At 34.9% G+C, this 19,585-nt stretch overlaps 2 protein-coding genes across 3 annotated transcripts in view; both read right to left on the reverse strand.

Annotated features, from left to right (window-relative positions):
* Positions 1–1,172: 1,172 nt before the first annotated feature.
* The window catches only part of LOC131944306 (uncharacterized), a 44,756-nt gene continuing 26,343 nt past the window's right edge, over positions 1,173–19,585 (reverse strand). The window contains exons 1-2 of one of the 2 annotated variants that reach the window (XM_059304859.1): positions 4,417–4,506; positions 1,173–3,435 (exon numbers count right to left, since the gene is read on the reverse strand). In XM_059304859.1, coding sequence (XP_059160842.1) covers positions 1,418–3,349 — 1,932 coding nt within the window. In that variant the 5' untranslated portion in view covers positions 3,350–3,435; positions 4,417–4,506 and the 3' untranslated portion in view covers positions 1,173–1,417. Of the gene's footprint in view, positions 3,436–4,416; positions 4,507–19,585 lie in introns of those variants that run through there. The other variant, XM_059304860.1, reaches the window with a different exon arrangement.
* On the reverse strand, positions 10,116–15,214 carry LOC131944309 (uncharacterized). The gene is made up of 2 exons (XM_059304866.1): positions 15,085–15,214; positions 10,116–12,399 (listed from the first exon to the last, which is right to left on the reverse strand). Exon 2 carries the CDS (start codon positions 12,384–12,386, stop codon positions 10,461–10,463), a length of 1,926 nt encoding a protein of 641 aa, XP_059160849.1. The 5' UTR covers positions 12,387–12,399; positions 15,085–15,214; the 3' UTR covers positions 10,116–10,460.

Consider the following 19,585-nt stretch of genomic DNA (forward strand, 5'->3'; position numbering starts at 1 on the left):
AAATTAAAGTTACATTTAACATTATTAAGTTGCATTTTCCCTACAAGATTGACAATTCGATTTTAGTTATAGTTCCTTAAACGCAAGTTAAACCTTTCAATAGCTCCATGTACCCATATAATACACTATTCTTCAATAGCTTTATGCATACGGGATTATTAACTTCCACTGGTAAATCTATGGAGAATTTTGCATCCTTGTACACTTTAGTTATATCCATTACTCACACGCACTCTTCTGCTTCGTTTTACATTATAAGGTTGGAATATATCCGTCATCATACTGTATTTGGCATCATTGGAAAGCTGCATTTCTCGTGTATTTGATGAGCATATTTTTAATCATCTTAAAATCAAGGAATTTCTTCCAACACAATTAAGTATTACGTGTAAAGTTTATATGCAACTTATAAGCCGTTTTACTCCCATTTCAGGCTGTTGTGACATGCATTTATTTACTTGATTCGTATGTCTGTGTGTCTGTCATGAATCAAAACTGCCCAGCGAAGTTTGGATCAATTATAACTGACCGATTTGTTTCAAACTTAGCACGTAGAATCTAGCCCCGTTGGTAATCTCATTTTACATAATATCGGATGCTAAATTAATGTTAAATAATTAATAAAATGTTCCTATATAAAGTCATATTTATCGCGATATTATACCCGCATTTCTTATGGTCATGTTCCTTTCCTGTGCAATAGTGTTTGGTCATACAACTTTATTGTATAAACAAAAATTAAAGTACTGAAATATAATGCTAAAAAACGGTTTAATAACAAGTTTGAATGTAATAAAAGGAGAAATAGGCTGTTGGAATGAAGGCTTTTGAGGTTTAGAATGTTAGGGTTCAGGTTGGTGGGGTTTAGGCTTTTGGGGTTTAAGCTGTTTAGAGTGATAGCTGTTAAATTGAAGGCTGATCGGTGAAGACTGAGGTGTGGGGGGTGAGGGGGGGGGGGGGGGACAGCAGCTATGGAGACAGTGATTGCTGTAATTGCTGTTGGAGTATAATGTTGAAGATAGTGTATGAGACATATTAGGAAGGCAATGTTTAAGCTGATGACAATACAAAGTAAAAAATCAAAAAGAACATTCTAGTTTAACAGAACGTATAAATTTTTCTTTTGCGATGGAATTAGATCAATGTTGCTTATTTTCCTTAAATAGGTCATCTGTAGTAAAAAATTGAAGAAATAGTTGGTCAAACGATAAAGTTATATTATGTGTTTAGCCACAAGAAATAGTTGGTCAAACGTTAAAGTTATATTATGTGTTTAGCCACAGATAATTTCAATCGTTATTTGGGGTAATGTGTTTGATTACCTACGATAGTTCTCAATGAATGACGACTTTTATTTAATGACTTGTGACAGCAGACGACGGAACAAAACAAAACACTGCCAGAACCTCACAGCAGATTACCCGAACCAAGACACAGGCGCTACCACGGGCACCATATTTTTTATCTTAAACTTCATGCCCAGCTCGACAAATTTGATCTTGTCAAACAGTCCCGGCACGGACGTCAAAATATTTCCAAATGCTATAGGGTTTAATGCACTAAACAAAGTCAGCTCGTTTTTATAGCACACTGCTCCACTCAGCCACCATTCAAAAGTCCAAAGACGAACTACCGGTGTTAACTGTACTGCGTTGTCAGAACCTCTTTTGACCGAGAGTAAAACTCCGCTTGAGAGTAAAAGAAACGTGTCTCCGTCTTTGTGTATTGCCACGGGGTCAGCACATTGATCACCAACATTTAGTAATAAGGTTGAGGTTAGGGACTTTTTTTTTAGATTGTAAAAGTAGACTGGAAAACCGTCAGTTCGGTCATTGAAAAAATCCTTATGATTAACCATCAAAATATCGTTTTCAAAAACACAGACGGGAATAAAGTCGATACCATAGTCTAATGTGACTGTGTTCAATAAATCTGGATTTGCTATGCGACATCTGGTTGCAACAGAGTAAGATTTTTCTTGGAAGCAAATAATCTTGTTATTTACCCGTAATAAAGCATTTACTGATGTGTATTGACCGCACAACTCATACAATGTTGATACATTTTTGTTCTCGTCTAATAAGAAGACAGTATAAAGAGGACATGTGTGCCTGGCAAAAGAACAATTTCTATAGTCGTCTGTGCACAAGAAGGCAAGTCTTGACCCCAGAGAGACAAAAGACAAAAAGAATCTGTAGCTCCTTTTTACCTTCTCGAGCTTGATTTCACTGAAAGTTCTGGTCTCTAAATCGTAGAGGTGCAGACCTGAATTCAATCCAAGCAACGCCATGGCATTTTTTCTCTCGCTGCATTTTCGAAGAGGGGCCAAAATTGCGCTCTCTAAAGGATACACCCCACACTTGTATTTCAGGGCTTCCTGTACTCCGTTATAGGCATCTGGGCATTGGATTATATAGGGGTTTTTCAGTAAACTCTGTAGATAACTTTCGGTGGCTAAAGTAATTTTGGCACTAGACATGAGTTTGGCGAGATAACTTGCTCGATCGCCTGTCCGGCTACATTTTGTGCCGACACCAGTGTGTTCTTCATCTTTGACGTCAACGTTCTGGCCATGTTTTCTGAAGTTAATGTCAGGCTTGTCAGTTGCTGTTTGGCCAGCCTGAGCTACGGTTCCTGTGTCACAATTCTGACCAAACTTTATGACGCTACCCGACTGACCAGTAATTGTGACATGACGAGAGTGACCCTCACTGATCTGAAGCTTAACATCCTTACACGCCGCTCCCTTATCGCTAGTGTTAGGTGATATACAAGCACTTGGTCTGTATTCTCCGTGAGAAACCCAGACTAAAATGGACTCCAAAACTGAGTCCTCTGTCTTGACATTCAACTCCTCACTTTCAATACAAGATAGTACTAAAGGAAAAGGAAAATTCAGAAACTCTTTCATCCTTAATACAAGCTCGTAATTTTGCTTCATGAACGTTAGCGACCCTTCTTTGACTTGGATGGAATTAAAATCGACAGATTTTAAATAAAAGTGCCATAGATTATCAATTGATAAATTATCAATCACAAAATGTTCGATTTCTTTAAGATATATTCCTATATCCAGACGATTCGCTGCGTCCCAGATGTCATCAATGTTGTCAGTCGTCAGACCATGGACACGCTGGTGGATGAAATTTAACACAACAGCAAAAGTCTCACTTGTCATACCCTGTAGCTCCACCCTCCCTTCTTTTGTCTCCCTCATGTTGCTTCTAAACAAGGCGTCGAAGTAATTTGAAGTTGAACTCAGGATTTCCCGGTGGCTTTTAAATTCGGTGCCTTCAACCATGATGGTAAAGTCACATGATGCGGCGTTCGACGTAGGCGTACAAGCCATATTTAAGTTTGTTGATGTCTCTGCGATCAATTTCGTTCAGCAATATCTCAGTGTCAAAATTGGTTCCATGATCTCATGGTGTACATCTGGAAATATATATTGTCTAGGTCATTATATAGTGTTGACATGAGAGCTTTTGAGGTGTTGGGATGATATACCTCACGACTGCTACCTCTAAACTCTAGAGCATGACTCCACGGATTGAGTATGTACGATGGCCCTGAGTCCACCCAACTCGGATATAAACCTGACTCATGTAAAGAAAAGATGATTGGACATAGTGCTGACCACTCTATGGCTAGCTTATCATTAGAGCTGTGTGAACTCAGGGAACATTCTGTGGTTAGTTAATCATCAGAGCTGGGTAAACTCATTGAATTCCTACCGAGTCTAACATCTAAACTTGATTTTTTTGTCGACTTGTGTTAGAACTTATGATTGCTAACCAAATAATCTCCTCAGGTTTGTCCAAGAGCACAGCTAGGTATTTTTGGGTACCTAACTCACGTTAGAGAAACAATGTGGCTAGGCATAGTGCTGACTGTTGTGAACACACGGACACGGGTTTAGATGTCGTCAAGTGCACTATACAACATATTAGACGAACAACTACACAATGGTTACAAAACAAGTGTAAATGAAACATCGGCTTGTTAAAACTAAAAAGTTTTCTATACACTACTACACAACACAGACTATTCTAAATATAAATACATAAGCTAGTACCCGTAGAACACAAACTATCTAACAGTACACAACTAACCCACACTAACCTTGTAGGTGAACTGGACTAAACTGGGACAATCACACACATTCTCACACAACTTACATAAAACAGATAACTGTCACAACTCACAGCACAGTTTATATACACTATATACACAACACAGACTGTTCTAAATATAAATACATACGCTAGTAAACAAGCCTTGATACTGAAAAGAGGTTTCAGATATAATTAATGGAAAAAAAAGTATTAACCTTTATTGTCCATTACTGGGTTAAAAAAGCATAACGCTTTAGAGCTAGGATTTGATATAATCTGATATATTTAACATACATTTTACCTTTAGATTTTAAAACATTTTAAGAATAAAATTTTCAGCGCAAAATGATGTAAAGAAAAAATAGTTGTTGTAAGTCACCATTAAAAATGTACCATCCGTTCATTTAAAAAACTCTTTGCGTTCTCTTTAATATTTGCGACTAAGCAGATATTTTTAGGGACTAAATTCTTGGTGCGCAGATGCTTAGATACTAAATGACTTAATGTTTAATTTTTATTCATAGGACGCTGTAGACTTACTTATGAGGGGAAAGATAAATATTTTTAGCCTGATCATGCTTAACAAAATAAACTTATTGATGTTTATATAAAATGTGTAAAAATAAGAATAGGACCTCGGGATCAGTTGCTTTAGTTTCAATTTTGTTTGAAAATGCTGAACTATCGAATTACTTTTAAAGTAGGCTAAAAATACTGCAATACCGTCACAGAAACAGTTGTAGAACTATAGGTAGGAAAAGTGGTTTACGAAATCTTTTTATTTTTTTTAGATTGATATAGTCAGAGTGTTGTGGTGAAAGGGTATATTATATTATTTGATATACATAAACTACTAGGCTATATTCCATAATACATAAAGCGTAATTAATATCAACATTTTAATATAGGCCTAATCAATCTAGATTGACCTCTGACTATAGGGACATCTATTAACGATGTCACGTTTTGTTCCCATATTCCCCCCCACCCACTCTCTATCATTACCAAAAGCCAGACTTCCCACATTCCCCAACATTCCCTATTTTGATTTTTAAAGCAGCGATTTTTAGAAAATATTTTAACCTATGGGCTTTTCTAACATTTAATGTCTGATGTCTTTTAAGGACGACCTCTACACCATTTTGCTATTATTTATAGGATATTCATTAATTAGTCATACAAACCCAATTACATTTGTTTTGTGATGGTATCACTGTCAGTACAATTATTTTAAATAGTTTATCTTAACTCAACATTTCTCCTAACCTCATTTGCTATAGCTGCCTATCCTTATAGAAATCATCTTCTTCTCAAATAGCGTATCTGGAATGCATCTGGTCAGCAACAATCTTTTTCTTTTGTAATATATAAACAATTACAAAACGACCATAAACTCGCACAGCCAATAACAACACACTACTAGGAAACAGTCAGTGATTATAGTTTGTTGTATTTGCGGTTGATGGTTAGTTACCAGCCATGCTTCTCTAAGCTTGGTCCTTATTTATATGCTGGTATGGCTAGAATTGACAAACGTGGATATTCTTGATTCTTCAAGGATCATTATAATGTTTTACACCTAAATTGGATAGACTGTTGTTTTATTTCAACACTATAGAAGATTTATGTAATAGTTACAAAATACCAAAAGTGAGTGTTAAACCATAGCAGAAGATATTTTAATAATTGTTCGTTATGAACGTGATATAATACTAAGTTGAAAATTCTAATAAAAAATAAATGTATAATTGTTTGACACACATTGCCCTTTTATAATTATTTGTATCACTATAAGCAAGCTGTTTTATTGGAAATTTGCAATCGTTATTTTCTTTCTAGTAATAAAATGGTGTTGATTTAAAAATTACAGTGTAATGACGGCCAACACAATTCATTTTACGTGAATTTAAAATCTGTATAAACGAGCAATGTTACTTGATTTGCATTTTTACATTTTTATATAAGATTTTCTTTTTTTCTTTTAGAATGTCAATGCGGTAACGCTTTAAAATCTTTTTATAACATTTTTATACACCCATTCATTACAAGACAGAACACGCACTACTATCAAACGGATAAAAGTGCTGAAAAAAAAGGTGATCACCTAGATGCTAACTTCCTTCAAAATTGCAAGTTTTACTTAAACGCCAGTTAAGGACCTTGTCGTAACGGGTAGTTAATTAGGAAAAAATCGAAAATAACTATTGTCACTAAACGCATTTGAAAATTTTAGAAGTAATCATTATTTTAATTTTACAATTCAAATCAAGATTTGATGTTAAATTAAGGTTATATTTCCTTACATGATTGACAATTTGATTTTAATTACAGTTCCTTAAACCCAAGTTAAACCTTTCAATATTCCATGTATTGCATTATTCTTCAATAGCTTTATGCATTATTATTAATGCTTTAATATTTATTAATTATTAACGTCCAATGGTACATCTATGGAAAATTTTGCTTCCTTGTACACTATAGTTATATCAATTACAACCACTCTTCTTCGTTTTTAATTACAAGGTCGAAATGGATTTCATCAAACACAATTAAGTATAACGTGTAATTTTTATATGCACCTTATAAGCCCATTTTTTTACATTTTAACCCGTTTTTACGAGCATTTATTTGACTTACTTCTATGTCTGTGTGTCTGTCATAGATCGAAACTGCCCAGCGAAGTTTTGATCAATTCTAACTGACCGATTTGTTTCAAACTTATCACGTAGAATCTAGCCCCGTTGGTAATCTGATCTGAAATAATATTGGACTCATTCGGATGGTAAATTAATGTTAAATAATTAATATAATTGTCCTATACAATGTACTATTTACCGCGCTATAATACACGCATTTCTCATGGTCATGTTCATTTCTCGTGCAATAGATTTTTGTCATACAACCTTATTGTATTAAAAAATTTAAAGTACTGAAATAAAATGCTTAAAATCAGTTTAATAACAATATTTTATTTAATAATACACTAAAAAGGAGAAAATATTTAAAAATGCAATACTATTTTAATAACTATAAAGAAAAACTTGTGTCTATTCCCAAATATTAGTATATGTATCTAATAAATAATATAGTGACCCACCCTTAATACTATTTGAATAGTTGTTCATTATTATGTTATATTTCGTATTTATACATTTTTTTTTCCTTTTGTTTTAGCCCTCAGAGCCTTTTTTACTTTCTCCTATATGCAGAGTATAGCGAAATGAAATTATTGTAAGCGTACAAAACAAAATCGCGATTTTTGCAAATCTCGACGTTTTACACCTCCCTGAGTCGGAAAAACATAATTTTGCAATCTTGTCCGTATGTCTGTGTGTGTATGTGTGTATGTATGTATGTGTGTCTGTAAGCACGATAACTTGATTACCGTTACAGCTAGGTTGATGAAACTTAAAATATAAGTATTACATCAAATTTGTAGATCCTTGTCAACTTTTCAACGATTTCCGATAGCTGGAAGTTGTACTTTTCCTACATTAAATTTTTCAAAAGCCTATAACTTGAGTGCTATTTCAGATAGATAAATGAAATTTCACATATAAGTAAAATATATAATTCTCAACCTTTTATCTAATTTTGAGTAATTTATTTCCGTTGACCAAAAGTAGTAATTTACGCTATTTCCGATTTCTCAAAAAAAAACGCATGTAAATTAATAAAGTACTAATAATATTCTGCACATTTTGCATGGCGTTAACTTGGTACGTAATACTTTTTTCTACGAGATTCTATTCTATTTTAAAAAGTTAATTTAAGTTAATTAAAAATTGATAAAAATATCGTCTATATCCCAAGTTGCCATCCCCCGTGGTGTTATATAAGAATATTCGAGAAAGTTTAGGGGAGATTACTCCTGGGTTATTCCTCCAAGAATAAAGCAGCAGTTGTTTGTTTTCAAGTTTTCTTTCCATTGTTATTGTATTTGTACCCAGTTATCCGGTCCGGGACTCAAACTCTGAACCTTTTGGTTTAGCACCCCTTTCTCGGAATTCCAGTTTCTTATGCCCATCTTGTTTTTTCATATTTCTTCGTGGTTCTTTGTCCTCAATGGACACAAGTCGTAATCTAAATCAGGGGCGTAGCGAGGGGGGGGGGGGTGCGAACCGCACCGGGTGACACCATTTAGGGGGGTGACACCAAGGCAAAAAATAACAAAATATATAGAGAAAAACTTGAAAGGGGTTGCAAATCGAAAACTTGAGGGGTGGGGGGTGCAAATCGAAAGTTTGAGGGGGGGGGGTGCAAATCGAAAATTTAAAAGTTTGTCCCCTGGAAGGGTCGCTACGCCTCTGGGAGGGGGGGGGTGACACCATTAAGTGCCGCACCGGGTGACACCCGACCTCGCTACGGCACTGATCTAAATCAATGTCGCTGACGTATTAGACATGTCGCCGTTGTCTCGCTCGACGAAGGCTATATTATTATAGAACCTCTCGCAATATAACCTATCAACTTATATCAACCTATAATTGACTGAGAGGTTTGAAAAACTAAGAGCAGAAAGAGTTGGAGACTGAAGTTTGCTGGAGGGCTTTTGGGATTCTATTTTATTTCCCTTTGTTTTAGCCTTCAGAGCCTTTTTTACTTTCTCGTATATACAGAGTATAGCGAAATTATTGTAATCGTGCAAAACAAATCGAGATTTTTGCAAATCTCGACGTTTTACACCTTCCTGAGTCGGAAAAACATAATTTTGCAATCTTGTCCGTGTGTCTGTGTATGTGTATGTGTATGTGTGAATTTATGTATGTGTGTCTCTAAACACGATAACTTGAGTACCTTTACAGCTAGGTTGATGAAATTAAATATATAAGTATAACATCAAACTTGTAGATACTTATCAACTTTTCAGCGATTTTTTGATAACCGGAAAAGGTACTTTTTCTACTTTCAATTTTTCAAAAGCCTATAACTTGAGTACTATTTCAGATAGATAAATGAAATTTCACATATAAGTAAAATATATAATTCTCGACCTTTTATCAAATTTTGAGTAATGTTTTCCCGTTGACCGGAAGTAGTAATTTACGCTATTTCCGATTTCTCAAAAAAAAAAACGCATGTAAATTAATAAAGTACTAATAATATTCCACACTATTATGCACATTTTGCATGGCGTTAACTTGGTATGCAATTCTTTTTTCTACGAGATTCTATTCTATTTTAAAAAGTTAATTTAAGTTAATTAAAAATAGATTTAAAATATTGTCTATATCCCGAGTTGCCATCCCCCGTAGTGTTATATAAGAATATTCGAGAAAGTTTAGGGGAGATCAGTCCTGGGTTATTCCTCCAAGAATTAAGAAGCAGTTGTTTTTTTTATTTAAAGTTTTCTTTCCTTTGTAATTGTATTTGTCCCCAGTTGTCCAGGCCGGGACTCAAACTCTGAATTCCAGATTCTTATGCCCTTCTTGTTTTTCATACTTCTTCGTGGTTCTTCGGTCTCAATGGACAAGAGTCGTAATCTAAAAAAATGTCGCTGACGTTTTAGACATGTCGCCGTTGTCTCGCTCGATGAAAGTCATATTATAAGAGAACCTCTCGCAATATAAGGAAGATTGTTGATAATTGAATGAGAGGTTTGAAAAACTAAGAGCATAAAGAGTTGGAGACTGACATTTGCTGGGGGGCTTTTGGGATTCAGGTTGTTGGGGTGAAGGTTGTTGTGGTGAAGGTTGTTGGGGTGAAGGTTGTCTAGAGTGACAGCTGTTAAATTAAAGGCAAATAGGTAAAGACAGGGGGTAGGAGGAGGGACAGCAGTTGTGAAGAGAGAAATTGCTGTTATTGCTGTTGGGAGTATAGTGCTGAAGGTAGTGTATGAGACATATTGGGAAGGCAATACATGATGTTAATGTTTGAACTGGTCACAATACAAAGTAATAAAGTGAAATCAAAAGCATATTCTAGTTAAACATAACGTAAAAACTGAAAAAAATATATTAACAAAATGTCTTTTTAAGTTCTATTAGTTTTAATGTCTTACAGTGTATGTGTGATTATAATAAAATACATAAGGTAATGTTAACGTTCAAATAATGATATGTGCACTATAAAAATATGTTGTAATAGAAAACATTTTTCTTTGACGTGATGGATCTAGATCAAAGTCGCTTATAATCCTTAAAGGTCAATGTAGTCAAAAATCGAAGAAATAGTTTGTCAAACGATTAAGTTATATTATGTGTTCAGCCACAGATAATATCAGTCGTTTATGGAATGTTGTGTTTGACGACCTACGATGGTTTACAATGAATGACGACTTTTATTCAATGACTCGTAACAGCAGACGACGAAGCAACAAAAACAATGCCAGAACCTCACAGCAGATTACCCGAACCAAGACATAGGCGCTACCACAGGCACCATATTTCTTATAAGAAACTTCATGCCCAGCTCGACAACATTGATCTTGTCAAACAGTCCCGGTACTGACGTCAAAATTGGCCAAAGTGGCCCACGGCTAGCGGTACAAAACAAAGTCAACTCGTTTTTATAACACACAGCTCCAGTCAGCCACCATTGAAAAGTCCAAAGACGAACTACCGGTGTGAATTGTATTGCGTTGTCAGAACCTCTCTTGACCGATAGTAAAACTCCGTTTGAGAGTAAAAGAAACGTGTCTTTGTCTTTGTGTATGGCCAATATGTTAAAAATGCGTACGCCAACATTTGGTATTTTGGTTGTTGTTAGGGAATTCGTTTCATGATTGTAAATGTTGACTGTTAAATCGTGAGTTAGGTTAATCTTAAACAGCAAAATATCATTTTCAAAAACACAGAAGGGAATAAAATTACCAGGATTTAAAGTGACTGTGTTCAAGAAACCTGGATCCACTATGCGACTTCTGGTTGTAGCGTAGCGATCGTTTCTTTTGACGCAAACAATCTTGTTATTGACACGAAATAAAGTAGAGAGCGAGTTGTGTTTACCGCACAATTCATACAAGGTTGATAAACATTTATTCTCGTCTAACAAAAGGACAGTTGCCATGCAGCATTTGTGCGTGGCGAATGGACAATTTCTTAAGTACTTTTCACATGTGAAGCAAAGGGTCGAGCCCAACGAGACGACAGACTTAAAGTTTCTGTAGCGTCCCTTTACGTTCTCGAGTTTTACGTTACTTAAAGTCCTGCTCTCCAAATCATAGAGATACAGAACACTATTTCCAGCAAAAGCCACGGCATTTCTCTTTTCGTTGCTCGCTCGAAGAGGGGTTAATATGGCGCTCTCTAGAGGATACACCCCACACTTGTATTTCAGGGCTTCTTGTATTTCCCGATAGGCTTCTGGACAATGGATTATATAGGAGTTTTTGAGTAAACTCTGTAGGAAACTGACTGTGGCTAAAGTAGGTTTGGCACTAGACATGAGTTTGGCGAGATAATTTGCTCGATCGCCTGTCCGGCTACATTTTGTGACGTCATCAGTTAGGTCCTCATTTTTGAAGTCATCGTGCTGGTCATGTTTTCTGAAGTTATTGCCAGGCTTGTCAGTTGCTATTTCGCCAGCCTCAGCTACGATTCCTGAATCACAAATTTGACCAACAGAAGTAGTGACGTCTCGAGAGTGACCCTCATTGCTCTGGAGTTCATCATCCTTACACGAGATTCTCTTTTTGCTGCGTTCACGTGTCATACAAGCACCTTGTTGGTATTTTCCGTGTGAAACCCAGGTTAAAATTGACTCCAGAACTAAGTCCTCTGTCCTCACATTCAACGCCTCACTTTCAATACATGATAGCACTAAATGAAACGGCAAATTCAGAAACTCTTTCATATTACAAAAATGCTCGTAATTTTGTTTCATGAACATCAGCGAACCGTCTTTGACGTTGTTGGAATTGAAATCGACAGCTTTTGAATAAAAGTGCCATAGATTATCAATTGATAAATTATTGATGACAAAATGTTCGATTTCTTTAAGATATATTGAAATATCCAGACGATTGGCTGCATCCCAGATGTCATCAATGTTATCAGCCGTCAGACCATGGACACGCTGGTGGATAAAATTTAAAAGAATATCGAAAGTCTCACTTGTCATACCCTGTAGCTCCACCCTCCCTTCTTGTGTCTCCCTCATGTTGCTTCTAAACAAGGCGTCGAAGTAATTTGAAGCTGAAATCAGAATTTCCCGGTGGCTTTTAAATTCAGTGCCGTCAACAACGATAGTAAAGTCACATGATGCGGCGTCTTGCGTCGGAGATTTTTTTGAGCTTGGTTGATGTCTGCGAGGTAATTTTCTTCCCGTCATAGTGTGGATCACTCTGTATTAAAATAGAGAAATGCTATTTATCTGAACCATAAAGAAATAAATGTGGTAAGTTAGGGTTATGGTTAAGTGAAAGTTTTTAGCTCGTGGTTAAAAGACTTGAAAGTCTGGAATCGATAACTGCACTCGAGTTCGTATGACGTCACTAGGTCTTCGCAGATTAAATGGGCACGTGAATCAAGTTGGAGCGCTCTACCATCCAATTACGCCATCCTACCACAAAAAAAAGCAGGTAGGTGCCGCGATTTCCCCTTGCGCGCCATGGCGCCTATGTTAGTTTTTAAGATTACCATACCCTAGAGTCACTACTTTCAAACAGTGGCGTAGCTACCGTCAAGTAAAGCTAGCGTAAGCAAGACATAGGGGCCCAAGGGGTGCAAAACGAAAGTTTGTCCCCGGTCGCCGGGAAGGGTCGCTACACCTCTGAGGGGCCCACTAACACTTTTTTCATAGGAGCCCAAAAATCCTAGCTAGGCCACTGCTTTCAAAACATAATTAAATTACGTGAGTGGCTAATATACGTAGATATACAGAGACCACGGAGTTGGCTTATATATGTAGCTATTAAAACAGTCACTAACAAAATTATTCTCGATCAGGGCATTACCCCCACCCCTCCCCCGTCGTCAATTACCAACAGGACATACCCCCCCCCCCCCACCCCGACATTTTCCTCTTTACTTATTACTCCCTGTCAATTAATCCCTCGTCAATTACCCCCTCCCTGGCCATGGACCAATTGTACATTTAGGGTTAGGACTAGCGTTTGGGATTGAGTTTGGGTAAGGAGTAGATATAGTGCTGGTGCTATTGCTATCGCTAGGGCTAATGCTTGGGTTAGGGTTAAGGTTAGCGATATGGTTATTTGTTAGTGTTAGTGTTAGTGTTAGTGTTAGTGTTAGTGTTAGTGTTAGTGTTAGTGTTAGTGTTAGTGTTAGTGTTAGTGTTAGTGTTAGTGTTAGTGTTAGTGTTAGTGTTAGTGTTAGTGTTAGTGTTAGTGTTAGTGTTAGTGTTAGTGTTAGTGTTAGTGTTAGTGTTAGTGTTAGTGTTAGTGTTAGTGTTAGTGTTAGTGTTAGTGTTAGTGTTAGTGTTAGTGTTAGTGTTAGTGTTAGTGTTAGTGTTAGTGTTAGTGTTAGTGTTAGTGTTAGTGTTAGTGTTAGTGTTAGTGTTAGTGTTAGTGTTAGTGTTAGTGTTAGTGTTAGTGTTAGTGTTAGTGTTAGTGTATAGTGTATAGTGTATAGTGTATAGTGTTAGTGTTAGTGTTAGTGTTAGTGTTAGTGTTAGTGTTAGTGTTAGTGTTAGTGTTAGTGTTAGTGTTAGTGTTAGTGTTAGTGTTAGTGTTAGTGTTAGTGTTAGTGTTAGTGTTAGTGTTAGTGTTAGTGTTAGTGTTAGTGTTAGTGTTAGTGTTAGTGTTAGTGTTAGTGTTAGTGTTAGTGTTAGTGTTAGTGTTAGTGTTAGTGTTAGAGATAGTGTTGGTGCTAGTATTAGTGTTAGTGTTAGTGTTAGTGTTAGTGTAGGGGTAGGGGTAAGGGTAAGGGTAAGGGTAAGGGTAAGGGTAAGGGTAAGGGTAAGGGTAAGGGTAAGGGGAAGGGGAAGGGGAAGGGAAGGGGAAGGGTTATTAAGTTTTAGTGTTAGGGTTAGAGTTAGGGTTAGGGAAATATTAATGTCAAGGTTTACGGTTGAGGTTTGGCTTAGATTTACGATGCGACGAATGCTTAGGGTAAAGCTTTATCTTAAGATTGTAGGTAAGGTAAGATATATGTCTGGCGTTGCAATCAGGATACTTGTACTTTTGGGAGGGGGGTAATTCCCTATGTGGGTTATCGACAGAGGGTAATTCACAGGAGGTGTTAATATCAAGGCGGGGGTGTGGGATAAATGTCCGGGTGTAGTTGACAAGTGGGGAGGTAATGTCTTAGACCCGAGTATTCATATGTAGAGATGTTGTGACGGTACAAGAATGGCCCCCAAGTCGTGTCTGTTGACTACCCTTTACACATGTGTTACCACTGACATATGGAAGTAAATTAGGCCGAAGCTAGTAATGTGACACAAAGGTGACAGTCAATATATTATTTACTTGCAATTTTACGAGGATTTATGTTTTACAAAGCTACACAAATGTTTCGTGTAAACCTATTTTTAAACAATTTTATTTACATTTGTTAGGCAATAAATAAAGATACAGATACTACCAAGCTTGTTAACTTATCAGCCATATTTTTTAAGAATGTTTTTTTTTGTAAATTATATTATTTATTTTTAGAATATCAGGGTAACCCAACCTAATTTACAGATGGCCGCTGTTTTTATAGCAAATCTTGCTGTCGGGCAAATACTGCTGTTTAAATGAACTTTTATGTCTATATTATTGATATATAAAATATTGAGTATATTCAGTAATCAATTAGTATTGTAATTTATGCAAATATGTATTTTTGTATTTCAGCAATATTGATCAGTCACCTTTCTTTCACATTACTAGCTTCACCTTTTGTTGTAGTTACGACAAAAGATTATCCAGACTGAATTGAAGGCGCTGGAACATAAGAAAATTGAGAGGCAAATATGAATTATCAGCAGGGATAAGAAATCCTGCTGATGTAGGCCTATCTAGGCTATGTTCCAAAACAAAGTCTGCAATAGTTTTTATAATACTTACAGATTAAATAAATGTTACCTTTAAAACTGTCTAAAAGATCTGTTTTATAAAAACACATGTGTAAATCGACAACATTACAACAGACGATCTAGTGACTATTTTTTCAAGAATTTCAGATTCTCGAGACCAATCACTTAGAGAAACATCCGTGTCTAAGTAACTCTTGGATCTATCACATCCGTTCATTTTAATACAGTTCCGCTGTAAGCGCCACTAAAACAAAATATTGGTGCACACAAACAATAGGCGCAGAAGATGAAAAAAAAAAGTTAAGTTCAGTTTTAGAAACTGACGGTTCATCTGGTAAGTGAAGTAGTGTTCACTTGTTTCTGTGACCTATGCCTATAAAGAGATAGTGTGGTCAGCACTATGTGCCCAGCCGATTTTTCTTTCTCAAGCGCGAGTTAGGTACCCATCATAAATGTGTGGACTCAAGGACGTTCTACTAACTTGAACAAGGATTCGAACTCGAGACTTTAGCGGTCTAGCGCTCTATTGCTAGGCCACATAGACTCATGTAGAACACCACTGTTATTTTTTTCTCAGAGAAAGTATACATATTTTTACCCAGATGTACTTTTTATGTCTACTTTGGACATGTTTTAAATTAAGACACACTGGGAACAGAGTTTAAGTTAGTTAGGCATATGAATATATAGAAAATATATACTTTTACCAGTGTCCGAACCACCTGGAAATTTAGTCATGTTCCCAGACCTCCAACCCCCACCGGAGACAAAAAGTCGCAAGAAACACTGGTTGGGAAAGTAAAAGTTAATTGGCGTAGAAAACACTGTAACGTCATATGGTAAGGTCACGTAAAAACGTAAACTCTTATTCATCTGCACTAGGATATATATATATATATATATATATATATATATATATATATATATATATATATATATATATATATATATATATATATATATATATATATATATATATATATATATATAATGATTTTTAAAATTTAAAACAAATTCAACTAATTTCGACATTTTACACCTGGGTTTTTTGTTAGTGTGCGTGTGCGCATATATATATATATATATATATATATATATATATATATATATATATATATATATATATATATATATATATATATATTATACATTGTTGATATATAACGTGTTTTTGTTTCATCTTATTTAAAAAGAACTACTAGTGAACTAGACAAAACATCTCAATCTTTAATAATGTAGTTTTAGATTCGTAGTTTGTTCACAATGTTTATCTGTCTGTGGGATAAGTCATCAACTCTCTTAAAGCAAGTAGATCTAAGCAACTAATGCTTTTAGTGCAGGAAGTTTGATTGATTTATTTTTTTTAACTTATTAATTTTCTTTAAAAAATATTTATTCAAATTAATCACGATTTTTTGTTAAATCTCTTTCATTACACTTAGCATTGTTAGATAATTAAAACTAGATTGTAAGAAGGGGACTCTTATTATAAAGCTATTCGCTAAGTAGTTGCTGGATAAATTATCTTGACTTGTATACAAAACATGCTAGTGTAGATTTCGAATATAGATTATTTACAGAAATGATATATAGCCTTTGCTACAGGGGATTTTACATAAAGCCTTCAATGCACTACAACTTTATTTATTTGTAGTCTTCATTACATGTGATTTAAATTGATAAGTCACATTCATAACAATTGCAGTCTTAGTTTATACACACAATTAATAAATCCACTCTTCTTTTAACACCACATAATAAGAGAGGTAACTAGATTTTTTACGTTTTAATATTTTTACTTTCTCGTATATACGAAGTATAGAGAAAGTCTTGTAATCGTGCAAAAAAAAAATCGAGATTTTTACAAATCTTGACGTTTCACACCTCACTAATACGGAAAAACATAATTTTGCAATCTTGTCCGTATGTCTGTGTGTCTGTCTGTGTGTCTGTCTGTCTGTCTGTCTGTCCGTGTGTAAACACGATAACTTGAGTACCGTTACAGCTAGGTTGATGAAACTTCATATATAAGTATTTAATCAAAATCGTAGATCCGTATCAACTTTTGAGCGATTTCCGATAACCGGAAGTGGTACTTTTCCTACTTTGAATTTTTCAAAAGCCTATAACTTGAGTACTATTTCAGGTAGATAAATGAAATTTCATATGTAAGTAAAACATCTAATTCTCTACCTTCTCTTAAATTTTGAGTCATTTCCGTTGACTGGAAGTAGTACTTTACGCTACTTCCGATTTCTCAAAAAACTAATGTAAATTTTAAAAGTAATAATAATATTGCGCACTATTATGCGCTTTTTTATTTGGCGTTCACTTGGTGTGCAATTAATTTGTCTACTAGATTTTATTCTATTTTTAAAACTTTAAGTATTTAAAATGGATTAAAAATCATGTCTATAGCCCGAGTTCCCATCCCCTGTTATTTTATATAAGAATATTCGAGAAAGTTTAGGGGAGATCACTCCCGGTTTATTTAAATTTAATCACCTCTCTTACTATGATAATTTTAGTTCAGAAATCTTACAGCTAATGGGTTTAGCACAGCAAGAATTTACAGGACAGTGTATGACAGTGTTTTTTTGTGTGTTATTACATCAACCAATCTGGGTTCGGTTTAATATTGTATATAGTCTCATATATATCTATATATATATATATCTATATATCTATATATATATATATATATATATATATATATATATATCTACATATATATCTATATATATATATAAATATATATATATATATATATATATATATATATATATATATATATATATATATATATATATATATATATATATGTATATTTATATTTATATTATACATATAATGTAGATGAAATGTCGTGCTTTCATATTATTGTATGTATCCTTTAGTTTCATGTTACATTAAATGTACGCGTGTTGATCAGATTTATATTTATTGAGAAATGTGTTTTCTTTATAGTAATTTAAATAGTAGTCTATAATTTATTTTCTACTTTTTAGTGCATTATTACATAAAAGCTTGTTATTAAAACGTTTTTTATTTTTATTTTTTCAGTACTTTACATGTTTTTTTTACAATAGAGTTACATGACTAAAAACCATTGCACGCCTACTGAACGTGATGGCGCGCCTACTGAAGGTGATGGCGCAGCTATTGAACGTGATGACGCGTGTGGTGTGGTTGGATAGACATGCCTATTGATTCGGTCCAAATTTTAATTAATTAAAAAACTTAATTAGGCATTTAGTTAGGTCAAATTTAATTTCAGATTGCATTGTCTTCATGTCTTGATCCACGTGCCAAATGTGAATCGTATCGGTCAAGTAGAAGTGTCCGAATTTTCACTCCAGCATTTCGATCTAGACAGACAGACTTACGACTGACGACTGACGACTGTCGACAGAGGAAGTGAATTAAATAAAAGCTTGTAAAAAACACAAGTGATCAGCTAGATACCAACATACTTTGAAATGGTAAAATTTTCAGGTGTTAATATCCGTGCCAGGGTTTGTGGAGTGTGTGTGTGGGGTCGTAGAGATTTCATATTAACTTTATTTGTAAATTTATTTAAAGGCCATTTCAGGGCCTGGTCGTGCCTTCTAGTTAATTTAAAAAAAATAATAATTAACTATCGTCACTAAATGAATTTGATAATGTAGAAATGTAGAAATACTTTAATTTCATATATGACGCCCTAATGTGATTTTAAATTAAATTTACATTTAACATCGTTAAGTTGCATTTTCCCTACACGATTGACTATTTGATTTAAGTTACAGTTCTTTAGTCCCAAACCAACCTTTCAATAGCTCCATGTACCCCTATAATACGAATTATTAACGTTCACTGGAACATCTATAAAGAATTTTCCTTCCTTTTACAGTTATATCCATAACACACCCAGGCGTCGAAGTATGTCGAAGTTGAACTCAGGATTTCCCGGTGGCTTTTAAATCCAGTGCCGTAAAGATAAGAAAGATGATTGGACTTAGTGCTGACCACAAGAACTACTCAAATGTCACATCATTATGGACAGCCAGTTTATAAAGTGTAACTTTACTACTAAAAAGTGATAGATTAATTATGTTTATCTAAGTATCGTTGTGAATGATATCAAGGCAAGGATTAGGACTAAATGAACCATATATGTATAATTCGTTTTACTCTACGTTGCGTAATAGCATAATATAGTTGGAGAAGTTCTCATAATGTTCTTATCGTGACGAATTTAGTCTCACCCTTACTATTAGATTTTAATTCTGCTTAATGTCTATGGTTACTAAAATATCTCGGTTAGATTAGTCTTTGAGGTTACTATCAAAGGTATGTTTAGGTTTTGGATTGAAGTTATCTGTCTGTATTTATTATTATTTACATATAGTTAATTTTTTTGTACCTACATTTTCATACGGCAAAAGAAGAACTGTTTATCTTTCTCTTGTCAACTGCATATGAAAGTATAGTGCGATCTGCAGTACTCTCGAGTTTTATGTCACTTACGTGAGACTGTCACCCATCATAGCTGGGCGAACTTAGGGACT

Source organism: Physella acuta, unplaced genomic scaffold (genome assembly GCF_028476545.2).
Source record: "Physella acuta isolate Inbredline_101_S28 unplaced genomic scaffold, ASM2847654v3 ptg000488l, whole genome shotgun sequence".
NCBI lineage: Eukaryota > Metazoa > Mollusca > Gastropoda > Physidae > Physella > Physella acuta.

Coding starts and splice junctions, on each gene's coding strand:
- LOC131944309 (XM_059304866.1), bottom strand. CDS start 12,386: ATGACGGGAAGAAAATTACCTCGCAGACATCAACCAAGCTCAAAAAAA.